Source organism: Trichosurus vulpecula, chromosome 4 (assembly GCF_011100635.1).
Source record: "Trichosurus vulpecula isolate mTriVul1 chromosome 4, mTriVul1.pri, whole genome shotgun sequence".
Classification (NCBI taxonomy): domain Eukaryota; kingdom Metazoa; phylum Chordata; class Mammalia; order Diprotodontia; family Phalangeridae; genus Trichosurus; species Trichosurus vulpecula.
The window spans coordinates 416357816-416385796 of NC_050576.1; the positions used below are offsets into that span (position 1 = coordinate 416357816).

The window sequence follows — 27981 nt, forward strand, 5'->3', positions numbered from 1 at the left end:
CCTCCCAACACTAAGAGGTAGGTACTCTTGTGATACCCGTTTCACACATGAGGAAACTCAGACAGACAGTAATTGCATGACTTGCCCACGGCCATATCAGGGAAGTATCTGAGGAGGACTTGAACTGAGGTCTTCCTGATTATAATTCCAGCGCTCTATCTACTGTGCTACCTAAGGATACAGAATGTCTTATCCATCTCAGTCCTTGGCACAGAGCTGTGTGTATAGAATGTCCTCAATCAACGTGTGTTGAATTGAATTAGAAAGGAATTTGTTTTGAAGTTTTAAGACCTCGGTTTACAACTCTGCTCTGCTGTTTAACTTTGGGAAAGTCGTTTTATCTTCCTAAGCTTCACTGTGTTTACCTGTAAGTTAACTAGATGATTTCTACGTTGCCTTTATGCTCTAAATGTTATGAATTCAATCGTTACTAGGGCTGAGAATCATGGCATGCTACAAATTCATACCATTTAACTTTATTTTACTTTTGCAAACTAAACTTTAACTGGGCTCTCACTGTTCCTTAGCAGTTTTAAAAAAAATTCATCTTTTATCAGTTGCCTAGAACATTTCCCAAAATGACTTTTTTAAACTTTCTCTAGTCTTTTCAAGTCCACAATTACAGCTAGCCTCTGCACACCTATTAAAAAGAAGAGAAAAGAAAAACAAATGAACAAAATTAAAAATGAACAAAATGAAACCACAATAGAACTAGAAAAAAAGAAAGAATTGATACTCTTGAAAGTTTAGGCCACCCTCTCATAGCATATGCCAAGAGCTCCAAATGGATACATGACTTAGATAAAAAATTTCTTAGAGGAGAAACAAAGTAAATGCCTTTCATAACTATGGATGAGGGCAGCTTCATAACCAAAAAGGAACAGAAAGGATCATGGAAGATATAATGAAACACTTTGTTACATAAAATTAAAACAGTTTTGTACCAGTACAACCATGGAGTTAAAATCTCTGCAGCAAATTTCTCTGATAAAGATATATAAGAAATGGATTCAAATTAATACAACAAGAGCCATTCACCAATAGATTATTAGTTTGGAAAATATAGTTATTTTTCATAAAAATGTTATTTATGTTAGCATTTAACGGGTTTAATACTGTTATTTAAAATGAATTATATGTGTACATGTTTTGCCCTATAAAATGCAAGCTCCTTGAGGTTATAGACAGCTTTATTTTTATCTTTGAATCCCCTATGGCTGTACAGTGCCTGGCAGATAGTAGGTGCCAAATAAATGTTCAAAGCTAGATGAATTACCATGGGCTATAGCTCCCCTATGTTTTTCTTTTCTTCAGGTCTTTTTTTCTTCATTTTTACATTGAAGTTCTCCCATTTTTTTTCAATGAATACTAAATTTTCCTTGATAACCAAGATATTGAACAGGTGATCCTTGTATTCCTTTATCTTATGTTCTAGGAAGGAGACCAGTGTGACCTTCGGATAGTGTCTTGGTAGGATGAGTGCATAGAATTTTAATTTTTAGATGAAAAAATACTCCCTTTCCCTAATTCCTCTAATTTGAAGAATCTTTCTGATTTGAAGAATTATGTTTCAAAGTCTTCTGAATGATGAAGTAATCCAGGGTTGGGGTTAGTAATGTGTGACTGGCAATAGGACAAGACACAAGGAATTCAAGGCTACCTGATTGTCCATGACTGACCTAACCATATAGTCGGGTGTGAGCAAAATCTTAACCCCTGCCCCCATGCAAGCTAGGCTAGTTTTTTTTTCCTTAAAAGGTATTGAGACTATCCTTAAGACTCAGTTAGCTCAGGAGACTAAGGGTTCAGGATGTTGATATCACTTCCTGTTTGTCTGAATTTAAAATAGGCATGAGGAGTTCTGAGTTCTTTGTGATTCTTGACTGGTAGAAAATGATGGGCAACTCAACTTAGCTCAGCTGAATCAACTCAAGGTGTTCTCTATGCATATTCTTGTTGAATAGCCTTCTCCTGCTATGGCTAGGTAAAACTTTTTGTTAACTGTTAAATGATCTACAAGTATCTCACTTTTTCCCAATATCAAACATAAATTACCAGGCACTGGCTTGAGGCAAACCCAGCCCAGAGCAACTGTGAAGAGGAAGGGAGGATAGTGTAGAAGTACTGGACTAGGAAACAGAGAGGAATAGAGGCACTGAAGGTCATGGTGAGATGGAAGGATAGGATAATGATCAATTATTTTTCTACTCCTGTGCTCATTAAGTAGTAGAAAAATCACAAAACCAATAAAGTTCCATACCAGTAGGGTTCATTACAAATTTATGTTACCTAATCTCAACTGTGTCCTAACAGTTGCATAGAAATGCTTTTATTCTGCCTTAATTCACTTTTTATCACAGTATTGATAGTGACTATTCTAAACCTTTTCCACTACTCTCATATCCTCTTTATTACCTGTCTTTAGCAGAGGATCTCAGCTACTTCACTTACTAAGGAAATAGAAGCTATCTGTCATAAGATCCCTTCTCTATCTAAACTCCTTTGATATCCTCTATTCTGTCTTTTGCTCTAGTATCTGATGAGGACACGGGTTTTTTCCATGTGTAGGTCAAACCCTCTACTTTTGCTTTTGATCCCATCCCCTCCCTTCGCTTCTGGGAACTTGCTGCCTCAATCATCTCCCTTTTTTTTCCATCTACAATCTCTCCTTATCCAGTGGCTCTTTCCACACTGCCTACAAGTATGCTCCCCAGTCCTTAAAGCGTCTATCACTTAATCCTGTCATTTTTGGAAGTTATTGCCCTATATCTCTTGTCACCCACATTTCCTAATGCCACACTTACTTCTTACTTCCTTGCAACCTAGCCAACTCTTATCAATCTTACCTATACAGCATCTCTTGTCCCTCTCTTTCATTCCATTCACACAGCCTCTATGCCAGTTCAGGCTCTCAGCCTTCACCTAAACATTGCAATAGTTTCCTAATGGGTCTTCTCTCTTCCCTTTCAAATTCATCCTCTAAAAAATTGATATTTCTTTCTTTAATAGGATTTCATTTTTTCCCACTTGTATGTCAAGAAAAGTTTTAGCATATATTTTTACAAGATTTTGAGTTCTAGATTTTTCTCCCTCATTCCCTCTCTCCCCTCCCCTCTACCTAAAATGGTAGGCAATTTGATATAGTTATATATATGCAATTATGTAAAATGTATTTCTATATTAGTCACAGTTGTGAAAGAAGAAACAGATCAAAAGGGGAGGGAACCATGAAAAAAGTAAGTGGGAAAAAACAAAGTATGCTTTAATATGCATTTAGAGTCCATCATTTCTTTATCTGGATGTGAATAGCATTCTCCATATTGGTCCTTTGTACTTGTCTTGGATCATTGCGTTGCTGAGATGGCTAAGTCATTCATAGTTGATCATCATACAATGTGTACAATGTTTTTCTGGTTCTGCTCATTTCCCTTTGCATCAGTTTGTACAAGTTTTTCCAGGTTTTTCTGAAATCTACCTGCTTATCATTGCCCTATAGTATTCCATTACATTCATATACCACAACTGCTTTGCAGTTGAAACAGCTCAAAGGAAACGCAGGATGTGGAAATTTGGAGTATGCACTCCAAATGTTCACATGGCCTATTTGTGCTCAACCTGTGATAGACCATTCTGAGCTCATGTTGGTCTGATCAGCCACAGTCTGACACACTGAAACTTGACTCTACTATAGTGATGTAATTTTGGTCCTCTTCAAGAATCAGGGGCAACAACCAACCAACCAACCAACCGACCAACCAACCAATACCACAACTTGTTCAGCCATTCCCCAATTGATGGGCATTCCCTCAATTTCCAATATTTTGCCATCACAAAAAGGGCTGCTATAGATATTTTTGTACGTGCAGGTCCTTTCCCCCCTTTTATGATCTCTTTGGGATACAGACCTAGTAGAGATATTGCTGGATCTAGGGGTATGCACAAGATGGTTGCTTTTTGAGCACAGTGCCAAATTGCTCTCCAGAATGGTTGGATCACTTCCTAACTCTACCAACAGTGCCTCAGTGTTCCAATTTTCTCACATCCTCTCCAACATTTATCATCTTCCTTTTTTGTCATATTAGCCAATCTGATTGGTGTGGGGTAGTATTTCAGAATTGTTTTAATTTCCTTTTCTCTAATCATAAGTGATTTAGAACAATTTAAGAAGCAATGAAGGGGTTATGAGTGGAAAAAGTTTAAGAAGCCCTGATTTAGAGCATTTCCATATGAATGTATATGGCTTTGATTCCTTCCTCTGAAAATTGCCTGTTCATATATATTCATATTCTTTGACCATTTATCAGTTTTGGAATGGCTTGTATCTATTTGATTCAGTTGTCTATATATTTTAGAGATGAGGTGTTTATTAGAGACACTTGCTGTAAATATTGTTTCCCAGATTTCTGCTTTCCTTCTAATCTTGGTCATAGCTTTTGTTTGTGCAAAAGCTTTTTAATTTTATATAATCAGAATTGTCCATTTTATATTTTGTAATGCTCTATCTCTTGTTTGGTCATGAATTCTTCCCTTCTCCATAGATCTAACAAGTAGGCTATTCCTTTCTCTTCTAATTGGCTTGTGGTATCACCTTTGATGTCTAAATCATGTACCCATTTTGACTATAACTTAGTAGAGGGTAGGTCTGTATCCCAAAGAGATCACTGAGATGTTGGTCTACACCTAGTTTGTGCCCTATTGTTTTCTAGTTTTTCCAGCAGTTTTTGTCAAATAGGTGAGTTCTTATCCCAGATGTTAGGCTCTTTGGATTTATTGAACACTAGGTTATTATGGTCATTGACTATGCTCCTAATCTATTCCATTGATCCACCACTCTATTTCTTAGCCAGTACCATGATTACTGCTTTATGATATAGTTTGAGATCTGGTATTGCTAGGCCATCTTCCTTTTTATTTTTTAAATTCCCTTGATATTCTTGACCTTTTGTTCCTCCAGATGAATTTTGTTGTGACTTTTTTTGCCAGCTCTATCAAATAATTTTTGGTAGTTTGATTGGTATGGCACTGAATAAATAGATTAGTTTAGGCAGAATTGTCATTTTTATTATATTGGTTTGGCCTACCCATGAGCAGTTGATATTTTTCTAATTATTTAGATCTGACTTTATTTGTATGAAAAGTGTTTGAAAAGTGCTCATACAGTTGACAGGTGGACTCCCAAATATTTTATATTGTCTGCAATTATTTCAATGGAACTTTTCTTTTTATCTCTTGCTACTGGGCTTTATTGATCATATGAAGAAATGCTGATGATTTATGTAGGTTTGTCTTATATCTTGTAACTCTGCTAAAGTTAAAACTTAACTTGAAAAGACCACTGCATCCTGGGTCATCTGCACTCATCCTGCTCTGTATCTGGCCACTGGACACAGAAGGCTCCAGAGGAGAAAGTGAGGTTGGTGACTTTGCACAGTCCTCCCTCACTTAGACACAATTTACTTGCATGTCATGGCCTCACCTCCCTGATGTCATGGTCCTCTTTGAGAACAAAGGACAAACAACACCAACTTTGCTAAAGTTGTTAATTATTTCGAGTAGTTTTTTAGTTGATTATCTAGAGTTCTCTAAGTATATCATCATATTATCTGCAAAGATTAATAGTTTTGTTTTCTTGTTGCTTATTCTAATTCCTTCAATTTCTTCTTCTTCTCTTAGTGGTATAGCTAACCTTTCTAGTACTATATTGAATAATAGTGGTGAAAATGGGCATCCTTGCTTCACCCCTGATCCTATGGGGAAGGCTTCTAGCTTATCCCCATTACAAATAATACTTACTGATAGTTTTATATACTGCTTATCATTTTAAGGAACACTCTCTCTTTTGCTATGCTGTCTATTGTTTTTAATAGGAATGGGTCCTGTATTTTCTCAAAAGCTTTTTCTGCATCTATTGAAATAATCATATGATTTCTGTTGGTTTTGTTATTGATATAATTAATTATGTTGCTAGTTTTCCTAATATTGAAACAACCCTGTATTCCTGGTATAAATTCGACCTGGTCATAATGTATAATCCTTGTGATATATTGCTGTAATTGCCTTGGTAGTATTTTATTCGAAATCTTTGCATCAATATTCATTAGGGAAATTGGTCTATAATTTTCTTTCTCTATTTTTGCTCTTCTTGGTTTAGGTATTAGCACCATATTTGCATCACTTGGTGTTAATGCCATTAAGGATTTTCCCTGCTCATTAATCCCTTAATAGGCCTCAGGTGGAGCTAGTTAAGGGAAGCTTGATTAGGGGAGGCTTGTTTGTAGGAAGGCCCATACCCTTTTGCTAACTAGGTGCTAAGTTAGGTGCTGGTTAGGTGTGAAGTCCTTGGGCCCTAAGAAGGGTATATATATATACCCTGAGGGTATCCATTAAGCTCAGAGACAGAGAGACAGAAGAGAGAGAACTGAGAGGGCTCTCAGAATTGTAAGCTCTCAGAACTGTGGGATGAGAGGAGGCAGGCAAGCAGACAGCTAGGATTTGTGAGTGAGTGCTTACAGGAAGGCCCCAGCAGAGAGGAAGTTTACGGGATGGATTGGCTCCTTGCTGCAACATTGTGTTTTAATTTCCTTGCTGTTATAATGAAGTGGACTTACTGGTTTGGGGATATAATTGCTGTTATGTTGAATTGGAATTATTGGTTTTGGGATTTGATCCTCTGGTGTCTGAACAAATGTTTTCCTTCTTCTGCCTTCTATATGGAGAGTCTCTTATATTCTGTGATACCGAACTATATACTACAGGCATATTCATAGTCACTATTGGTATTGTGAATCTTGCCTTACTGATACACATCATTAAAGGAATTTGGTAGGATTCCTTTGGCTATTTTTTCCAAATAGTTTATATAGTATTGGACTTAGTTGTTCTTTAAGTGTTTGGTAGAATTCACTTGTGAACCTGTCTGGCCCTGGGGATTTTTCTTAGGGAGTTCATTAAAGGTGTGTTCAATTTCTTTTTCTAAGATGGGGGTTATATAGGCATTCTATTTCCTGATCTGTTAATCTGGGTAATTTATATTTTTGTAAGTATTCATTGATTTTGCTCAGATTGCCAGATTTATTGGCATGTAATTGTGCAAAATATTTCCTAATGATTACTTTAATTTCTTTTTCATTGGTGGTGATTTTACCCTTTTCATTTTTGATACTGTATATTTGGTTTTTTCTTTCTTTTATATCAAATTAACCAATCGCTTTATCTATGCTATTTTTTTTTTCAAAAAACAGCACCTAGGTTTATTTATTGGTGCAAGTTTTTTTTTTTTTACTTTAAATTTTATTAATCTCCCTTTTGGTTTTCAGGATTTCTCCATATCTCTCCTGCCTTTTGTGACTAAACTTGAGAAGGCCTTCTACAAAGGCCATCTCCACCTCTTCTCCTCTCATTCTTGACTCTATAGTCTGGCTTCTAAACTACTATACAACCAAAACTGAACTCTTAATTGCCAAATCTAATGTCCTTTTCTCAATCCTAATCCTTCTTGACCTCTCTGCAACCTTTAACACCATCAATCACTCTCTTCTTTATATTTTCTTCCAAGTTTTAGGACACCACTTTCTCCTGGTTCCCCTCTTACCTGTCTGATTGTTCTTTCTCAGTCCCTTTTGCTGGATCTTCATCCAAGTCATGTCTGTTAACCGTGGGTTTTCCACAAGGCTCTGTCCTGGGCCTTATTCTCTTCTCCCTTTTATACTATTTCACCTGGTAATCTCATCAGCTCCCATGGATTCAATTATCTCCCTTCTGAAGATCCTCAAATCAACCTACCCAGTCCTAAACTCCCTGCTGACCTCTAGTCTCCAATCTCCAACCGTCTACCAGACAAATCAGGCTGGATGTCCTATAGATATCTTAAACTCAACATGTCCATATTGAATTTGTTTTCTTCCCCCTGCCAACACCTCCCTTTTCAAATTTCCCTATTACTTTTGAGGACACCACCATTCTCTTAGTTACCCAGGCTTACAACCTAGAATGTTCTCCTCAACTCCTATTTTTCACCTCTTACATCCAATCTCCATTTCACATGTGTAACATCTCTCGAATTCACTCCCATCTTTCCTCTGATACTAAAGCCTTTGATTTCTCCTATTGTAAGATCCTCTATTGACAACAAAATAATTTCTCTAAAATACATGGTAAACCATGCTACCCTCCTACTTAGTAAACTCCAGTGCTTCCCAATCACATCCAGGATCAAATAAAAAATTATCTGTTTGGCATTCAGTGCCCTTCATAACCTTATCCTTCCCACTACTTTTCTACTCTTCTTCTAACTTAGCATCACCTCCAATATTCTTTGATCCAGTGATATTGCATGCCTTGCTGTTCCTCACACAAGAGAGTCCATCTTCTGACTGGGCATTTTCACTGGCTATCACCCACACCTGGAATGCTCTCCTTCCTCATTTCTACTTCCTTGAAGTCCCAGCTTAAAAGCTTCTACAAAAGCTTTTCCCAATCTCTTTTAATTGTAGTACCTTTGCTCTGTTAATTATTTACTATTTATCCTGTATATAACTTTATTTTGTGCAGAGTTGTTGCATGTTGTCTTCCCCAAAAGATTATGAGCTAATAAAAAACAGGATGTTAAGTGCTATGTGTTAAGGAATCTTAAGAAATGTTTATTGACTGACAATTTCAGGTTCAAAATAATCACTAGAGATAAAATAAGTTGTACAGGAAATCTATTACACTGAGTCAAATAAAAATTGAAATTATGCCTGCAAGTTAAGGATGTTTTACACTAGGCAATTTTATGGGAGAATTATATAAATTATAATGTAAAGGAGAGTGGGTAGGGGTTCTCAAGGGATTAGTTACAAAAGTTAGATTCTTTTACCTCTAGTTCATTGTTCAATCCACTAGAAATTGTTGAAAACCACTTTTATTTAAAGATTATCAAGTCACCTCTAGGTTAGCACCTGTCCCCAGCTTTTTTACAATTTGGCAATGTGAGCCCAGAAATTAAAGACTGAATGGGCATGAAGCCAGAATGACTATCTCATCACCAAAGGTGATCTCCCAGGCCAAACTGTAGTGCCCAGGCTGGTGGTCTGTAGGTGGTAAGGGGAAATTTACATAGCTAATGTTTCAGCTATTGCAGGGAAAGGCTAGCCAGCAATTTCTATTCATATGAAGAGTATGGGAGGGGAAAATGTGATATTCAGTTTATAAAGAGTAAATAAGATCATTTCTGTTTGAGGACTGTAACTCCAACCACTAAATTCACCTTTGGTATATTTATAGAATCAATTTGCCTCAAGTGGAACTTTTACAGGAAGAATTAGGAAAAAAAATGCTTACAAAATAAAAAAAATATTTATACTAAGATTAAAATTCTTTAGAAATGTTTATTTGAAATAGAGAAGGAATATAGTGCAGTGGATAGAAAGTCAGTCTTGGAAGATCTGGGTTCAAGTCCTGCACCTGATATTTACAATCTGTTTTACCCAGGGAAAATTACTTAACCTGTGTCCCAAGCAATGACTTACAACTGTAAGTTGTAGAGTTGGTGCCTAGTTACTTTGATACTGTGAGTTTCCTCAAAAGGAAGTAATTCCCTATGCTGATGAATGCACAGGTACAGTCCAGAAAGAAAATGTACTTCGATATCAATTTATAGATATCTTTGTAATTTAAAATCTTGTATTGTTAATCTTTGTATTTAGGCCTTTTTTCCACAAACGACAGTTAGCATTTCTATAGCATGCTAACAAATGCTATCTCACAACAAGCCTGGGAAGGAGGTGCTATTACTATCCTTATTTTACAGTTGAGGAAACTGAGGCAGGTGAAGTGACTTGCCCAGAATCATACAGCTAACAAGTATGTAAATCTGGTTTTGAACTCAGGTCTTCCTGACTCCAATAGAGCACTCTATCCACTCAGTTACCTAGGTGTCTCTAAATACATAAATAAATCATTAACTCTTCAAGGAGAGATCATAACTGGAATAGTGTTACCTATAGTGACTTGATGTAGGAAGTATTCAAGTTTTTTTTTTAATTTAGAAAGAAAAGGTTGCCATTTATAAAATTCAAATTGATGCCATTCCTTATGTTCCTCCTACTTACTAAAAAATCTTAAAGAACACTGATCAAAGTGTGTTATTTAGGTATGCTGTAATGAAAGCATTATACCTTTTTAAATTATTCCATTTATTGAATAGCTAATGAACTGATTATGAGGTAATTACCTCAAAATTCCTTCTGTTTATTTAACCCAGTATCAGAGTAGCCTTACAAAAGCGTTTCACAGTTTATTTTTAAATGAAGTCTTGTACCTAGTTTATGGTAAGCTCTGACCTTCAGGTTTTTAAAATTTCAATAAAAATTGAAATGTAACCTGCCAGACAAGTATTGAAGGCTACTGCTTTAGTTATAACTGTGAAAGCATTGGAAAGTACAGAAATGTCTGGTAAAAGTCCTACAGGGTTATTAAATTTTGGAATCTGTGTGGGATTTAAGGTATGTTCCTATATTGAGGACTGATATAAGCAGAAACAATAAAATAGAAATATAGCATATGAAAAGTGAGAAGTGTGGTCTACCCAAGGGCAAAATCTAATCTAAACACTAGAGAAAGACCCAGGCTAAGAATAACATATCGAAAGCAAGAATGGGATCTAGAGATCTAGTAAAATAGAAAAAAAAGATCATTGGGTGTGCTAATAGCTCAATAATAGATATACAAAGTAAGATTTAAGAACGTTGCAGAGGTTTAGTGCCATAATAAGGAAGTTGGGTGATCTAGGTACTTTGCTGGAGTGACTGGTTGAAGTGAGGTATAAAAATGGCCAGTTTTGATGGATGGGAGGTTACTTGAGATTAAAAAAAAAGATGACTCTCTAACACTGATCTGGTTTCATACATTAAAAGAAATGTGGAGAAAACTGAATCCTTAGATAGAGAGTTAAAGGTATCACTAGATAGCTTAGCATTTTGAGTACCTTACTAAAGTGTTATGGCTATTTCTCAGCATCACAAGTAACCTTTACAAAAATTGATCATGTGCATATAGTTATATGAGATAGGACTGAGAAATCATGAATATGGACACGCACAAATATTAAATCATGTCCTATGTGGCCATAAATCAATAAAAATCATAGTGAAGGAAATCTAGAGATTAGGTAATGTATAAATAATAAGCAGGTCAAAGAACAAATCATAGAAACAAATAATTGTATCACTTAATCAAAGAGCATTTATTAAGTACTTATTATGTGCTGAACACTGAAAATACAATGAAATAGAAAAAAAACCAGATGCTACCCTCAAGAAGCTCACAGTTTAAATGAGGAGACAATCAAGAATACAGTCTTGTAGAATAGGAGAAAGAATAGGAACCTCTCCTTTTCTTTTCTTCCCCCAACTCCCCGCAAATCTTCTGGCAGCAAATATTGATGGGGTGCTTCAGTGCCTGTGCTCAGAGCCTAATAAACTTTTGCTGTAGTTGTTTTTTCAGTCATGTTTGACTCTTCTGGACTCCATTTGGGGTTTTCTTGGCAAAGATACTGGAATGGTTTGACACTTCCTTCTCCAGCTCATTTTACAGATGAGGAAACTTAGACATCAGGGTTAAGTAACTTGCTCAGGATCACACAGCTAGTTAAGTGTGTCTGATGTCAGATTTGAACTCAGGAAAATGAGTTTTCCTGACTCCGGCCTACCACTCTATCTACTACACAATGTAATGATTCTATATTACCTCCAGCATTCAGACCCTTCATAATCTGGTCCCCTCCTAACTTCTTATGTCTTTTATTTCCTCTCCCTTCCCCCTCAGCTCCCAAAGTACTCAGTAATTAAAGGACAAGGACCTCTTTGCTATTCCTAGAAAAAGACAATCCATCTCCAGACTCTGGACCAGGGGTGGGTAATCTGTGGCCTCCAGGCCACATGTGGCCTTCTAGGTCCTTGGGTGTGGCCTTTGACTGAGTCCAAGTTTTACAGAATAGATCCTTCTATTAAGGAGATTTGTTCAAAGGGCCTCACTTGAGGACCTAGACGGCCACATCTAGCCTTGAGGCTGCAGGTTTCCCACCCCTGCTCTGGATATTTTCACTGGCTGTCCCCCACGAATGGAATTCTATCCAATTTCATCTGCCTTCTGGCTTCCTTCAAATCCCAGCTAAAATCTTATCTCCTACAAAAAGCCTTTCTAGATCCCCCTTAATATTAGTGCCTTCTCTTTGTTCGTTAGCGATAACTTATCCTGTACATATCTTTGTTTGAACATAATTGTTTTCATGTTGTTCCCCACCCCCATTAGACTGTGAGCTCAGTTAAGAACAGGTTCTGTCTTATGTTTCTTTGTATCCCAAGCGCTTAGCAATACCTGCCATAGAGTAGGTACTTCATAAATATTTGATTGACTAGCAAATATATTTACAAAAGAACCCTAATCTCTATGCTACATAAATTTATTTTAATAATAGAGAAAAAAGGCCCTCTCCCAAATTCCATTTATGAGACTAATATTTATGAGACTAAAAACTAATAAAAATCAAGGAATAATAAAGCAGATAGTGATCACAAGTTCATAGATCTAGAAATGGAAGGCATTTTGTCCAACCCCTTCATTTTACAGAAGAAGAAATTGAGGACCAGAGAGAGTAACTTGCTGAAGATCATATACATATTGTGATGAGAGAAATAATTCAGGTCCTCTGATTTGGTACAGTGCTCCTTCTATTGTGCCAAATTCTTGCTCCTATCATTACTTAATAAATGGAGCTAAATTCCATTGACTAGTGATGTGAACAAATTTAAATAAATAGAGTTAAAATTTTATCCATTTCCACACATTAGATTTATACTAGAAATGAAGGACTGTTTCAACATCAGGGGAAATTAACATAATGATATTAGAAAATAAAAAAAAGCATTATTATATCAATAGATGAAAAATTCGCAAAGTATAGCACTTTTTAAAAGACACTGCAATCTTAGGCATATTTCAAATGGCAAAAAAAAATTCAAACCATTATCTTTCATTATTTGTAACAGAGCTGGTACCATAAGTTCAGAGGCAAAGCAGGTATATCCTTTCCACTATTATTTGACATTTTACTAGAAAACGCTAGTTATAAGAGTAAGATAATAAAAAGAGATTAAAGGAATAAATTTTAGAAAAAGAGTTTGCTTAATCTGTGCTTTCTATAAATAAAACTACCTGTTTCTATTCTATTTCTGCTCTGCTCTTCCCATCGCCCTACCCCAATCCCAAGGTTTTTCTCTTCTTCCTTTCCTTTTGATCTATTCTTCCCTTTTCTCTCTACAAATTCAGCTTTTCCTTGTAACTATTCTCTTTCCACTTTCATATCATTGCCAGTAGTTTGTTCATATTTCTTTTGAAAATCATTTGTTCATATCATTTGACCTCTTATCTATTAAAAAAATGGTTCTTAGTCTTATAGGTTTTTGTCAGTTCCCAGTGGATTTTAATTATCAGTCATTTATCAGATGTTTAACAAACAAAATAAACAAAAAAACCATGGGTCTTGCATTAGCAACCTCAGTTTGTATTCACAACCACAGGTCAAATGTCTTACACCATATAATTCAATAAATTTCACCTGTATAAATGATCTAAATATGAAACTAACATTTTAGAGTGAGAGAATGCCTTATCTTCACAATTATAGTGGAGAGAAAATTTTTAAGCAGTCAAGGGTCAGAGAAAATGATAAAAACAATACAAAAAATAAAACACTTTAACATAAGTAAAATTCAAGGAAAATTAAAAGAAAATTGTAGATTGGGGAAAATTTTTATTCTACCGTTTAAGTATTTTTGCCTTTCAGTTAATCCTTCCTTTAAGCACTTAGTTCCTTGATACATGTGTACACACACACGATAGGTATAGGAATTAGATCTTTGATTTCTATAATACTGGAAACTCCTAGAAGAGGAAACTTTCTCTAGCAATGCAGATTGGCATATTCTCTGCGATTTATAGTCTTAGTGTTGCTTTGAGTACCTGTATTTTAAGTAGCTTACCCAAGGATACCCTGCCTACATGTGTGCCAGAATACTTAAAATTGATAGTTTCAATATCTGAGGTGCTTTTAAGAATGTCATTTGCCTCTGTTTCTTGATGTGATTTTACCTGTTTTTACTACTGTTTTGTCTGAAATAATGATTTCAAATTCTTGATTTTTTTTTTCTCTCAGGATGAAGTATAATGCATTCTATTCCAGGTCTTTTCCTGAGTGAGTTCCTATGCTTTTGGTGCGTGTGTATATAAATATATATATATATATATGTATATATATACATACATACATACACACACGTGTATACACACATATATATATACACACATGTGTGTGTGTGTGTGTGTGTGTGTGTGTATATGTATGTATTTTGCAGGCATCATATTGCGAAGCTCTGTTTCCAAATCAATGCTGCAACTCTTTTCTTTATTGGCAAACTCAGTCCATGACATTGAAGGTTATAATTGTTTTCCCTTCTTTAAATTCTGTTATTTAAGAAAAATTGCCACAAATTAGGAATTTTTTATGCTTATGACAATTCGATCTTTTTTATTTTTTGAAATTTAGATAAGGCTATATCCCTCATTCTTCTGCTTACACGCCAGATCCTGGATTCTACTTTCATTGATACCACCTTTTTCACACTTCCCACCTAGCTGAGAGTAGTAGTTTTTAAAACGACCCTCTACCCTCTATTCTCCAACTTCATTCATTTGATCTTCAAATATGATACCCAATTTCCAAAAGAAGTAACAATTCTCTCTTCTTCTCTTCTGATGGTTTGTTTGTTGGTTCCTCTTCAACGAAAATTTCCCCTCAGTTTCTAGTCTTTGATTTCTCAATGACCTTCAAATAGGTAACATTCTTTTCCTGACCTTACAGTATGTGGACTCCATTTATTTTTGGTTTTAAAGTCTTACTTTTTTACTGTTCTTCTCTAAGATCAATTTACATATTAAAGACCCTTCTCAACTTTTTATTCTAAAAGAATAAAAGTCTTTAACAGTATTAAAGAAACAATCCTGCCCTGCCACCCATGTCCAATTCAGTTGTATAAGATAGCCAGTTTAGGATAGGAAGCCAATTTCCCTTGCTGTTGGGCATGCTTTCCTAATTTTTTCATTTCTTGTCAACATTGAGAAATCCTACTTGATTAAATTCAGTGAACTTTGATAGTTGAACTGCATTCTCTTAGCTGTTTGTAATATTCTTTTATTAACACTGAAGTTTTAAAGTTTGGTAACTATTTTTCTAAGAGTTAAAACTAGGTCCCCACTTTGATGGCATTCTGTATATTCTATTGACCTGCCCCATTACCTTCATTTACATTACTTCCAGGTGGTGTTCTTTTAAATATGATATTCAGACTGTTTCTTTGTATTTTGGGGGAGATCAGTAGTTCTCACATTGTTGTACCAAAGTTCTATTATTCTGCAGGGTGGTGATGTTTTCTATTGTTTGTTGGGCCATCTCTGCATTTTTGTTTTCCACCTAGGCCATTTTAGTCCTCAGCTCACTTAAGATTTTCCATTTAATATTTCTCTCATGGACTATCCTAGCACTCGGTAACCTATTTACTATATCTTTGTATGTTTTATAGTTTGAATATTGTCTCAAAAATTTAGGCCATGAACAAACTTAATGGCAACTTTGTTCACTACTTTTTCTCAAGGTAGCTAGTGAGTGGGGACTAATTCTTGCGAAGACTTCACAGAGAAACTATAAAAATTACTTTTTTTAATTTCTGGAATAAGCAGGGACAATGAGAGGATAGAATGGATTTAGGATTTAACCTTGTAAGAATGTGATTACCTAACTCTTAGGAATTCAGGGCCTGGGGCAATAAGCGCCTTTTCTCTCTCTGTCTGTCTCTGTTTCTCTCTCTCCCGCTGCTAGCAGAGTTGTTACCAAATAAGGACAAAAAGGACCGCATACAGTTCCCTGCTCCAGGAAGCCCCCTCCCTCTTTCCTCATTCCATATTATTACCACATCAGCCACTAGTCAGCCACTAGTACTAAATAAGGAGATATGTTTCAGATTGGCTATACTCGATTTCCTGGTTCCTTGTCTGGTTTTTCACACCTAGATTGTAAACCCACCTCCCAGCCAATGGAGAGGAGGGATAGTGGTGGGCGAGAGTTTTCTTGAGTTCAGGATATACGTTGGTGCTTTGCCTTCCACTAGTTCGTCCTAGTGGAGGTGACGCCCAGATCTCCTGAGATTTGTAAAATAAAAGTAATTCCTTTTCTGTCCCTACCTGAGAAGCCTCTGTAAATTATTGGGGTACTTGGGTGGTCTCGCTACCCCACACACTAGCACAGCGGAGTGCTAGACCTGGAATTACAAAGTCCAGAATTTAAATTCTGCCTCAAGCACTTATTTTTATATGACTTTGGGCAAGTCACCTGACCTTTCTAAGCCATTCCCTTATCAGTAAGAAAGAATTAATAATGATATCTACTTCATAGATGTATTTTGAGGATCAAATTAAAGAACTTACCTAAAGTGCTTTGTGTAAGAAACAAGTGCCTTACCAAGAACTCCACCTGGCCATTAGTGAATTTAGGAAAAAATATTTTTATTTTATGTCTTTTCAGATAGGTAACCTCTAAGAAAAAGGCACACCAAGTACTGGGCACAGCCAGCTTTTTAATTCTCTTTCTTGACCGCCAGGTCCCTCCCTTGTTCCCCATTGGCTAGATACAACTTCCTAAACCGCTTATTCCATGTTTTTTGCCCCGATGTGTTCCCCCTCCCTTGTCATGCATTGCATGTGCATTCAAATTAGCTTGCTCCATCATGGGGGGGGGCGGTTAACAATAAACAGCTTGTTAAGCATGCATACAAGCTTCTGACATTTTACTCCATCAGAAGCCTGGTTCTGCTAGGTCACAGCTCTGGTTGGAACTAGTCACCTCTGACTTACATCTTGAAGCTGGGAGTGTGTACACATGTCACTTCTGTGGAAACAGAACTCCTCCTGTTTCTCACATTTGAAAAACTTAAATATTATTGTGATTTTAAAGTCCCTTCTGAGCTAATGACAATCTGCTCCCTAGGGTGAACCTCTGAAAAATTAACAAATAATTGTTCTGCAGTCCATGTCTTGGGAGCAGGCCTCTTTTTTTTTTTAAGAGAATGGCTCTAATAAATTTTTAGTTAGCCATGGGATGAGTCAGATTCTTTCCCTATTCATTTCCTTCCTCCATTATCCCTCAAGCAATAAAAATTCTCCTAGACCTCAAAACACACCTGGGAACAAAGGTAAGAATAACACTTGCATCATCCCCATCACTACCTTAGAATCCCTGGGAAGCAAATAAAACTTGTGTATAAATCACTGACAACAGATACCACATACAAAAGAAAGCTGGGAAGCCATGTTTGTTGTTGCATGCATATAAACTGGATCTGAAAGCATAGAGCTCCCCTGTAAAGACTCCTCTTGGGAAACAGAAACATATCTCATCTCCAGTCCTAGTGAAGTCTCAGTTTACTGTAAAGATCATCCTTCAATAAATCTCACTTGGATGAGTTTTGTTCATGTGCTCTCTTGCTTTCCATAAAGGCATCACTTAATTACCAAAGACCCAGTACACTGTAAAGAGCTAAACTTACAGTCATAGGGCCTGGGATGAAATCCCAGCTCTGCTACTACCTGTGAGCCTGGGAACGTCAATTAACATCATTGAGCCTCAGTTTCTTCATTTAAAAAAAATGAGGTAGTTAGACTAGATGGCCTCTGATGTTTCTTCCAGCTTTAGATCTATGGTCACGTACACACATTTATTTATATATTTTTACAAAGATGTATGTATAATACACATATTAGAACATCTAATTGATGTTGCAGTTCTTTCTGTATTAATGGAGTTGGGCCTTTTTTGCTTAATTATTTCTTCAGTCTTTTTTATGAAGATTTTTTTCCTTTTCTCCTTTTTCTGGGCTGTTTTATTTGGCACAACTGTTGTTTTGAGGTCATCAAAGGAGAGCTAGCCTTAGTTCGACAACTTATTCAGCCATCTTGCTGAACCTTGCTGGCAAACTTCCATAAATTCTTTTAAAAAGTCAACATATGTTACTCATATCCCCAATGAGACTTAGTTTTTTGATTTTTTCTTCTTTCATAAACTTTACAGCATGTTGCACAGGACAGAGCACAATGTAGGCCTCTAGGGATCAATAAATGAATGAGTAAATCTTGGACAGAGAGAATAGGGACATTTAGGGAGAATGTTACAGCAGGTTCTTGGATTGAGAAGTTCCAGAAATACATGTGGACAAATTCCCCTTTCAGAACTGAAATAGCATTTCTGGGAAGAAAAGAAACTCACCAGAGATGTGACCATTGAGAGTCCCAGGGCCATTCATAGCATCAAAGATTTAGAGATGGAAGGGACATTAGAGGTCATCTAGTCACACCTCTCACTTCCCAGATTTTACAGCTGAGAAAACCTGAGGTCCATGGTGATAGAAGTAGCGTTTGAACTCATGTCCTCTGATCCTAAATCCAATGATCTTTTCATTTCGCCAAAATTCCTTTTTTTGTAATTGTTCCCCTATTCTGGAAGGGCAAAATCCTGAGAAGCAGAGTTGGAGAGACAAAGTAAATTGGGAGGAAAAACTATATCACTCTATAAACCCTAAGGCTAACCAAAGGATAAATTCTCACACTATAGCTGATGATGACCTCCATTTTCCATACTAAGCAAAAAGCCAAAGGAAATGTTTAATGGAAGGGCCCTGAACTATTTCCTGAAATATATAACTTTTATAATTTTTTATGACTAGGAAAGGCATAGGTGGTCGCCTAATCTAACCATCTCATTTTTAAGGTCATTCGATTTAGATCTGTAAGGCATCTCAGAGATCACTTAGTTCATTTGACAGTGAGGAACTTGGGGTGAAATGATTTGCTCAAAGTGTGGCAGGTGTACTAGCTGACATTTACTAAGTAATCAGACCATTTACAATTTATACAGATTACCTCATTTGAATCTCATAAAAACTCTGTAACAAGGCATCTAATGCCAGTAGTATTCTTATTTATGGATGAGGAAACTACTCAGGGTCACACAGTTACCACTGGTCCAAGTTAAACATGCTTTCCACTACATAGTAGCTAGATATCGGCACAGGCAAGATACCAACCCAGATTGCATTATGCTACAGATAATGTAAATTGAAGAGGTAAAGTGCTTTGTTTGAAGTCACACAGAAATAATGCGAATTCCAAGCCTGATTTACATTTAGTTTAGCGTTAAAGAAAAAGAAAAAAAAATCAAGCTGGGAGGAGACCTCAGGGTTCCTATTCCAAAGAGAAACAGTCACCAGTAACTTTCACTCTAAGGCAGGAGGGCCCAAAATACAGCCAGCCATTAAGTGTTGCCTGGCCCAATCTATGAGCTGTAGAGTGAACTGGGAGAGAGAGGACGAGCTGAGTTACTCAACTAGCCGAGTTACCCAACTAGCCAAGTTACCCAACCAGCCGGGTTACCCAACTAGCCGGTCCGCTTTCAGGCTGCTGGGGTCTATTCACAGGTTGTATTTCATTTTTGAATTGGCCCAACACATGGGGCTTTACCTCACTCTAAATGAGCCAGAAAGGGCCAGAGCCTCCTATTGCATCCTGGACCATCTCCAGTCACCCAGATGAGTATCTGGTCACTGGATCCAGAAGGCTCTGGAGGACAAAGTGAGGCTCGTGACCTTGCACAGCCCTCCCTCACTCAAATCAAAGTCAGCTGCAAGTCCTGTCATCATCTCTCTGATGCCACGGTCCTCTTGGAGATCAAAGGACAAACACAGTGACAGGTGTTACAGAGAACAATCCCTATATTCAGAAATCCTGCGCATCAGAAAATATTCTCTAAGTCAATAGGTAAAATGTTTTAAAAATAAAGTTATGTACATATGATTTTACTTGGCTGACAACGGCGTTCCACATCGGATTTTTTTCATGCAGGCGGTCAGGACGCTAAGAAACTTGTCTGAACTATTGAAAGTGCAAGAAGTCTTAAACGTCCTGGGAGAAAAGAGGGGTCTGCAAAAACAAAGCTGGAAACAGCTCTCTGGGGGCCTTGTTCAGTCACTTTTCTCTAATGCTATTTAACTTACAGGCCCAAATTAAGATCTCTTTCAGGTTTCAAATGCAAGGATTTATAAAACTCACTGGGTCACCTCCAAACACTTTTACAGGTTTGTGCCCCCAAAGGGGCGCTAGGCGAGGTACCTTCAAAGTGGAGGGGCACGATACAGGTTTTTAGCCGACACGGTCACGTTAGGACGCGCCGGCGGGGTCAGAGCGGTGCCTGCCCTGGGCAGGGGCCGGTCCCGGCCCCGCCGCGTGCACAGCCAGGTGCCGGAAGAACGCGCGGAGGCGGATGCCCGCCACAGCTCTCGTGGCCGAGGCCCGCGGGTCACTCAGGGTCTCGCCCCTCCCTTCCTCTCCTCGGGTGGAGGGTGGAGGAGGAGGGAAAGGGGTGGATCGGTGGCCGGCTGCACCACGTATAAAGAGCCCGGGGTCGGGACCGCGAAGGGCTTCCTACGCTGACTCCTCCCTCCCCGGGTCTCCGAGCCAGCTCTACTCGACCCTCTCGGGCCTCAGCTGCTTGGGGCTGCGGCAGGAAGATGGCGGCTCCGGCGGAGAGCGCGGAGGCGGCGTTGGCGGCCGCCCTGGCGGATGTTCCCGGGCTGTCCCGTCTCCTGGAGATTGACCCCCATCTGAAGCCCTACGCCGGGGACTTCCAGCGGAGGTACCGCCCTGCGTCTGCGGCCCCGACGCCCCTCTTCCCACCCGAGGGCTCGCTCCCCTCCTTCCGGTTTCCTTCATTCTCCCCGTCCTAGCCTGTGGGCGGGCGAGATAGCTGATTGACGAGAGGGCGGGGCGCCTTCCCTTTGAGGGGAGAAGGGAATGGATCTGGACTTCCGCCTCTGGGCGGAGGGGCCGTAGGGGACTGGGAGGGTGGTCGCGAGCCGGCTGGGGACTTGGTGGCGGAAGGCGCGCGTGACTCCTGCGCCGCTGAGCCTTGAGTAGCGGGCCGAGCGACGTTGATTGTTCCTGCTGGGCGGGGCAGCCGGTGGGTGGGGCAGCCGGGGAGCGTGCGGCGCGTGGTGCGAGCCCGGTGCCCCGCAGTAGGCGGGCGCATCATCACCGAGTCTGCCTGTGGTGCCCGGAATGCGGGTTTGCCCCGTGCTTTGCGATACCTTGTTGCTGCCCGGAGCCACATACTTTGTAAACTTTTCTGGGTGACCTACTCTGCCTTACGTTCCGAGAGCAGAAGAACTGAGTCACTTCCAAGTGCCGTTTCCCTTCCTTTCCCTCTTCTACTGAATTAGTTGTTTTGCAGCCTTCAGTACGTGCTGCTTGCTCACTCCTCTAATCCTATTTGCTGAACCTTTGAGTTGGGCAGGGGACAGGAATACCATCCTTGTTAGTGTTCATTTCTTGTCTTAGTACGTAATATTTATGCCCATTTGAATCCAGACGTGTCAAGAGTCCCTACCAGCCCCATATCTCCCTTCTCTTTTATTGCCCAAGGTAAACTCCTTTAAAGATTTTTCGCTTGTTTGGAACAAGTGAAAAATGTAAGCACCATCATTGAGCAAAATACTCCTGTTGCTAAACGTAAATGCTCTTAGCTGAGCGCCTTAGGGTTGTAAAGTTAGCAGAGTTGGTCCAGAGCCCTGTAGGAAAGTTGATGTCACAGACTCAGAAATTTAAATTGCAATTGAACTTTTATTTGATTCATGGGACTAACATCTTTTTTTTTTTTGGATTTTTTTTATATATTTAATATATTTTAGTTTTCAGCATTGATTTTCACAAGAGTTTGAATTACAAATTTTCTCCCCATTTCTACCCTCCCCCCCCCCCACTCCAAGATGGCATATATTCTGGTTGCCCTGTTCCCCAGTCAGCCCTCCCTTCTGTCACCCCACTCCCCTCCCATCCCCTTTTCCCTTCCTTTCTTGTAGGGAAAGATAAATTTCTACGCCCCATTGCCTGTGTATCTTGTTTTCTAGTTGCATGCAAAAACTTTTTTTTGTTGTTTTTAAACATCTGTTTTTAAAACTTTGAGTTCCAAATTCTCTCCCCTCTTCCCTTCCCACCCACCCTCCCTAAGAAGTCAAGCAATTCAACATAGGCCACATGTGTATCATTATGTATAACCCTTCCACCATACTCATGTTGTGAAAGACTAACTATATTTTACTCCTTCCTAACCTATCCCCCTGTGTTGAATTTTCTCCCTTGACCCTGTCCCCTTTCGAAAATGTTTGTTTTTGATTACCTCCACCCCCATCTGCCCTCCCTTCTATCGTTCCCCCCCCTTTTTTTTATCTTCTTCCTTCTTCTTTCCTGTGGGGTAAGATACCCAATTGAGTGTGTATTGTATTCCCTCCTCAGGTCAAATCTGTGGAGGAGCAAGATTCACTCATTCCTCCCTCACCTGCCTTCTCTTCTCTTCCTACAGAACTGTTTTTTCTTGCCACTTTTATGCGAGATAGTTTACCCCATTCTATCTCTCCCTGTCTCCCTCTCTCAATATATTCCTCTCTCATCCCTTAATTTGATTTTATTTCTTTTAGATATCTTCCCTTCATCTTCAACTCACCCTGTGCCCTCTCTCTCTCTCTCTCTCTCCATATATATATATATGTATATATATACACATTCATTTATACATATATACATAAACATATATATATAAATATGCATATTCCCTTCAGCTACCCTAATACTGAGGTCTCATGAATCATACACATCATCTTTCCATGTAGGAATGTAAACAAAACAGTTCAACTTTAGTAGGTCCCTTGCAATATCTTTTTCTTGTTCTTTTTCTTGATTACCTTTTCATGCTTCTCTTGATTCTTGTGTTTGAAAGTCAAATTTTCTATTCAGCTCTGGTCTTTTCACTGAGAAAGCTTGAAAGTCCTCTATTTTATTGAAAGTCCATATTTTGCCTTGGAGCATGATACTCAGTTTTGCTGGGTAGGTGATTCTTGGTTTTAATCCTAGCTCCATTGACTTCCAGAATATCTTATTCCAAGCCCTTCGATCTCTTAATGTAGAAGCTGCCAGATCTTGGGTTATTCTGACTGGGTTTCCACAATACTCAAATTGTTTCTTTCTGGCTGCTTGCAGTATTTGCTCCTTGATCTGGGAGCTCTGGAATTTGGTGACAATATTCCTAGGACATTTCTTTTTGGGATCAATTTGAGGAGGCGATCTGTGGATTCTTTTAATTTCTATTTTGCCCTGTGGCTCTAGAATATCAGGGCAGTTCTCCTTGATAATTTCTTGAAAGGTGATATCTAGGCTCTTTTTTTGATCATGGCTTTCAGGTAGTCCAATAATTTTTAAATTCTCTCTCCTGGATCTATTTTCCAGGTCAGTGGTTTTTCCAATGGGATATTTCACATTGTCTTCCATTTTTTCATTCCTTTGGTTTTGTTTTATAATATCTTGATTTCTCATAAAGTCACTAGCTTCCAGTTGCTCCTATCTAATTTTTAAGGTAGTATTTTCTTCAGTGGTCTTTTGGACCTCCTTTTCCATTTGGCTAATTCTGCCTTTCAAGGCACTCTTCTCTTCATTGGCTTTTTGGAGCTCTTTTGCCATTTGAGTTACTCTATTTTTAAAGGTGTTATTTTCTTCAGTATATTTTTCAGTATTTTTTTGGGTCTCCTTTAGCAAGTTATTGACTTGTTTTTCATGGTTTTCTCGCATCCTTCTCATTTCTCTTCCCAATTTTTCCTCTACTTCTCTAACTTGCTTTTCCAAATCCTTTTTGAGCTCTTCCATGGCCTGGAACCAGTTCATGTTTTTCTTGGAGGCTTTTGACTTTGTTCACTTCTTCTGTCTGCATGTGTTGGTCTTCTTTGTCACCAAAGAAAGAATCTAAAGTCTGAGACAGAATCTGGGTGTGTTTTCGCTGCCTGGCCATATTCCCAACCAACTAACTTGACCCTTGAGTTTTTCAGTGGGGTATGACTGCTTGTAGACTAAAGAGTTCTATGTTCCACGCTTGGGGGGGATGTGCCAGCTCTGCCACACCAGCACTCCTCCTTCCCCAAGAACCCCCAGCCTGGACTGGACTTAGATCTTCAGCAGGCTCTTCACTCTTGCTCTGGATCCACCACTTAATTCCTCCCACTAGGTGGGCCTGGGGCGGGAAGCAACTGCAGCTGTACTTCTGTAGCTGCCCCACCTCTTCTGCCCCCGGACTCGAACTCCTTCCACTCCCACAGCTTTTCCCACTAACCTTCTCTGCTGTCTTTGGTGTTTGTGGGTTGAGAAGTCTGGTAACTGCCGCAGCTCACTGATTCAGGGCGCTAGGGCACGCTCCGCCTGGCTCCTGGTCTGGTTGGTCCTCGCCACTCACGCTGGGCTCTGCTCCGCTCTGCTCCCAGCTCCGTTCGGGATAGACCTCACCCAGCGACCATCCAGGTTGTCCTGGGCTGGAGCCCTGCTTCCCTCTGCTGTTCTGTGGGTTCTGCCATTCTAGAATTGGTTCAGAGCCATTTTTTATAGGTTTTTGGAGGGACTCGACAGGGAGCTCACGCTAGTCCCTGCTTTCTAGCTGCCATCTTGGCTCTACCCCAAATTAATCATCTGGGACTAACATCTTAATGCTAATGGTGAAACTGTTTGGGTTTGGTGTTTCTGAATTTCCTGTAATGTCTGAATGTGTTGTTGATACATCGATGGTGAGGATCTAGCTGAGGATAGGAATGTGACTCAAGCTAGGTTTTCCATTGGAATATTTCTAGTCTTGGGTGGGTAGTGTGATTTATTGGACAGGGCACTGGACTTGGAATCCTCAGGAAAGACCTGGATTCACATTTTGCATCAGACACAAATTGTGTGACCCTGAACCAGTCACTTGACCTGCACACTCCTCAGCTTCATCTGCAAAATGAGACAGTTGAACTTGATGGCTTCTAAAGTCCTTTATAGCTTTGAATCTATAATGTTATGATCCTTATCAGTTTATCAGTAAGCATTTATTATATTCCAGACAGTTCTGGGGATACAAAAAGAGGCAAAAGACAGTCCCTGCCCTCCAAGAGCTTACAGTTTAATGGGCAAGACAACATGCAAACAAATATCTACAGAGCGCATGCTATATATATTATATATATATATATATATACACACATACACATATACATATGTACATATGTTTGTATGTATGTATGTATGTATAATAGGAAATAATTAATAGAGTGAAGGCAAAGGTGGGATTTAGTTTGGACCCTTAAGTGGGTGGTGAAGGAGGTAGAATGTTCCAGGCAGCAGGCCAGAGAAAATGCCTAAAGTAGAAAGATAGAGTATCTTGTTTGTGGAAGAGCCAGGAGACCCAGTGTTCATTGGAAAGGAAAAGTATGTGTCAGGGAGTGAAGTGTAAGGAGACTGGAGAGGTAAGGGGTGGGGGGGTGCGGCAAGGTTATGAAAAGCTTGGGATGCCAAATAGAGCATTTTGTATTTGATCAAACAGAGCTACTGGAGTTCATTGAGTGGGGGTGGGGGGGTGGGGATGGAGTAGGGTGAGATGATAAGATCTGTGTTTTAGGAAAATCATTTTAGTGGTTGAATGGAGAGTGGGGAGGTACTTGAAGAAGTCTATTGCAATAATCAAGTGTAACAACAGTGTTACTTGCTGCTACTGTAGCTGTGCAAGACCTGCATCACCAGCACACAGTAGGGCTGCTAGCACAGGTTCTTTGATCTGCTTTTCTAAGAAAAGCAGCTTTAAGGGGTTTACAATCTCACTTTAATTAAACACACATATATCATTCACTTAGTTCAGGGGAAAAAGCATCCTGAACTTAAGAGAAAACAAATTACAAGCAGAAATTATATAAACAGAGCAAAATAACCCAAATCAGCAGACAGGTTTCTAGCTGTCTGTCCAAGACATTACATACATACTTACCAGAGAGAGAAGCACCAACATCTGGGTTTTTGAAAGCCCGGGGGTTGGGGGGGGACTCCAAAGGCTACCCAAAATCTTGTCTGGTCAAATCACATGACACTCTTCCAGTGAGTGAGCCCCAGACAAAATGCTAACTCCACACACACTTCTTCAGGGTTAGCGGGCATCACAACCATGCAACTCAAACTCATGTGACCTAAGCCTTCCCATGACTTAAGCAGGTCATCAGAGAATCCCGATTCAGTCAAAGACCCTTGATTGAAACAAAGGCAATACTCAAAGGCACTTGATTGCCTCAGTGCTGAAAAGTACTCCAAAACAAAAGACAACAGAAAATCCCACTTTACTTACACCAAGGCATGAGATGAGGGCCAGCCCTAGAGTGGTGGCAGTGTCAGGAGAGAAGGGGATGTGTACAAGAGATGTTGGAAGGATGAAATTGACAGGTCTTGGCAACAAATTGCATATGGAGGGTGAGAAAGAGTGAGTAGTGCAGGATGACTCCTAGGTTGTGAACCTGAGGAACTTGGAGGATGCTGTTGCCTTGTACAATAATAAGAAAGGTGAGGGAGGGGCAGCTTAGAAGGAAGAAAATGAATCATTTTTGGACATGCAGAGTTTAAGATGTCTATTGGACACCTAGTTTGAAATGCCAGAATGGCAGTTGGAGATATGAGATTGGATATCATTAGAGAGTTTGGGGCAGGATAGAGAGATTTGAGAGTCTTTAGCATAGTGATGGTAATTATATCCATGAAAGCTGATGAGGTTACAAAGTGAAGCTGTTTTGGGGGAAAAGAGAAGAGGACTGAAGACCAAATCCTTCTGGACACTTACAGTTAGAGGGCATGATCTGGAAGAGGGTCCAGCAAAAGAGACAGAAGGGGAGGGGTTGGGAGGAAAACCAGGAAAGACTAATGTTCTGAAAACCTAGAGAGAAAACAGTATCAAGGATGAGAGAGTGATCAAGTGTCAATGGCTGTAGAGAAGTCAAAGAGAAGGAAGAGAGAGAAAACACTATTGGATTTGGCAACTAAAAGTAATTTTGGAGCAGGCTTTCAGTGGAATGATAAGGTTGGGAGCTGCTTTGCAAGGGCTTAAGAACTCCTTGAGATGAGAGAAAAGTGAACACACCTACTGTAGATGGACTCATTGAGAAGTTTAGCTACAAAGGGCAGAAGAGAGATAGGACAATAGTAATCAAATATGAAAGGATCAAGTTGGAGATTTTTCAGGATGGGGGAGACGTGGGAGTATTTGTAGGCAGTTGGAAATGAGCTGTTAGAGATGGAGGAAAGAGTAGGGGCAGTTTGGAGGATGGGATGGAATGGGATCACTTGAACAGTAAAGGGCTCAGCCTTGCTAAGGAGTAAGGCTATCTCATCAAGTGATAATGGGTGTAGGGAGGAGATAAGTGGCAGAAGTCACATAAGTAATAGGAGATGAATAAGAGGCAGCATACTGTGAATGGCCTCAGTTTTTTCAATAAAATAATGAGACAAGGTTCTTAGCCTGAGAGAGTGGGATGATGAGGTATCATAGGAAGTTTCAACATAGATAAAAAGGTTTTTGGAAGAGCTGCCATGGAGAGTGGGATAAAGGAGGTATAGTAGCATTACCCAGCAGTACTGGAGGCCAAGTTGAGGTTATATAACATAAATTTGTAGTGGACACAGTCAGAATGGTTACATGATTTTTGTAGCAAAGGAATTTGATGTCACAAGTGAATATTGTATAACTTGAAATTGGGTATCTGCTTGCATTTGGTGGGAGTAACAGTTTTGAGGGAAAGCAAAAACAAAAATTCCCCAAAGCATTGGTAATTACCCCCAGCTCATTTATATCTGTTTCAGTTTATTTCTTGTCTCTCTCCCTCCTAGATGTACTCAAAATCCTTAAAGCAGAGACTATTTTTGTTTTGGTCTGTATCTCCTGCTGCCTAACAGGAGTCTCACACGTAGAGAACTACTTAAAAAATTTGTTAAATGTCTTTGGTGGTACCTCTAGTACCTTTTCAA

General features: G+C 39.2%; 1 protein-coding gene across 1 annotated transcript in view; it reads left to right on the top strand.

Annotated features, from left to right (window-relative positions):
* The first annotated feature begins 20537 nt into the window (after positions 1-20537).
* Positions 20538-27981, top strand: part of GBE1 (1,4-alpha-glucan branching enzyme 1) — a 354639-nt gene continuing 347195 nt past the window's right edge. The window contains exon 1 of the mRNA XM_036754162.1: positions 20538-20773. Coding sequence (XP_036610057.1) covers positions 20649-20773 — 125 coding nt within the window. The 5' untranslated portion in view covers positions 20538-20648. The remainder of the gene's footprint in view (positions 20774-27981) is intronic.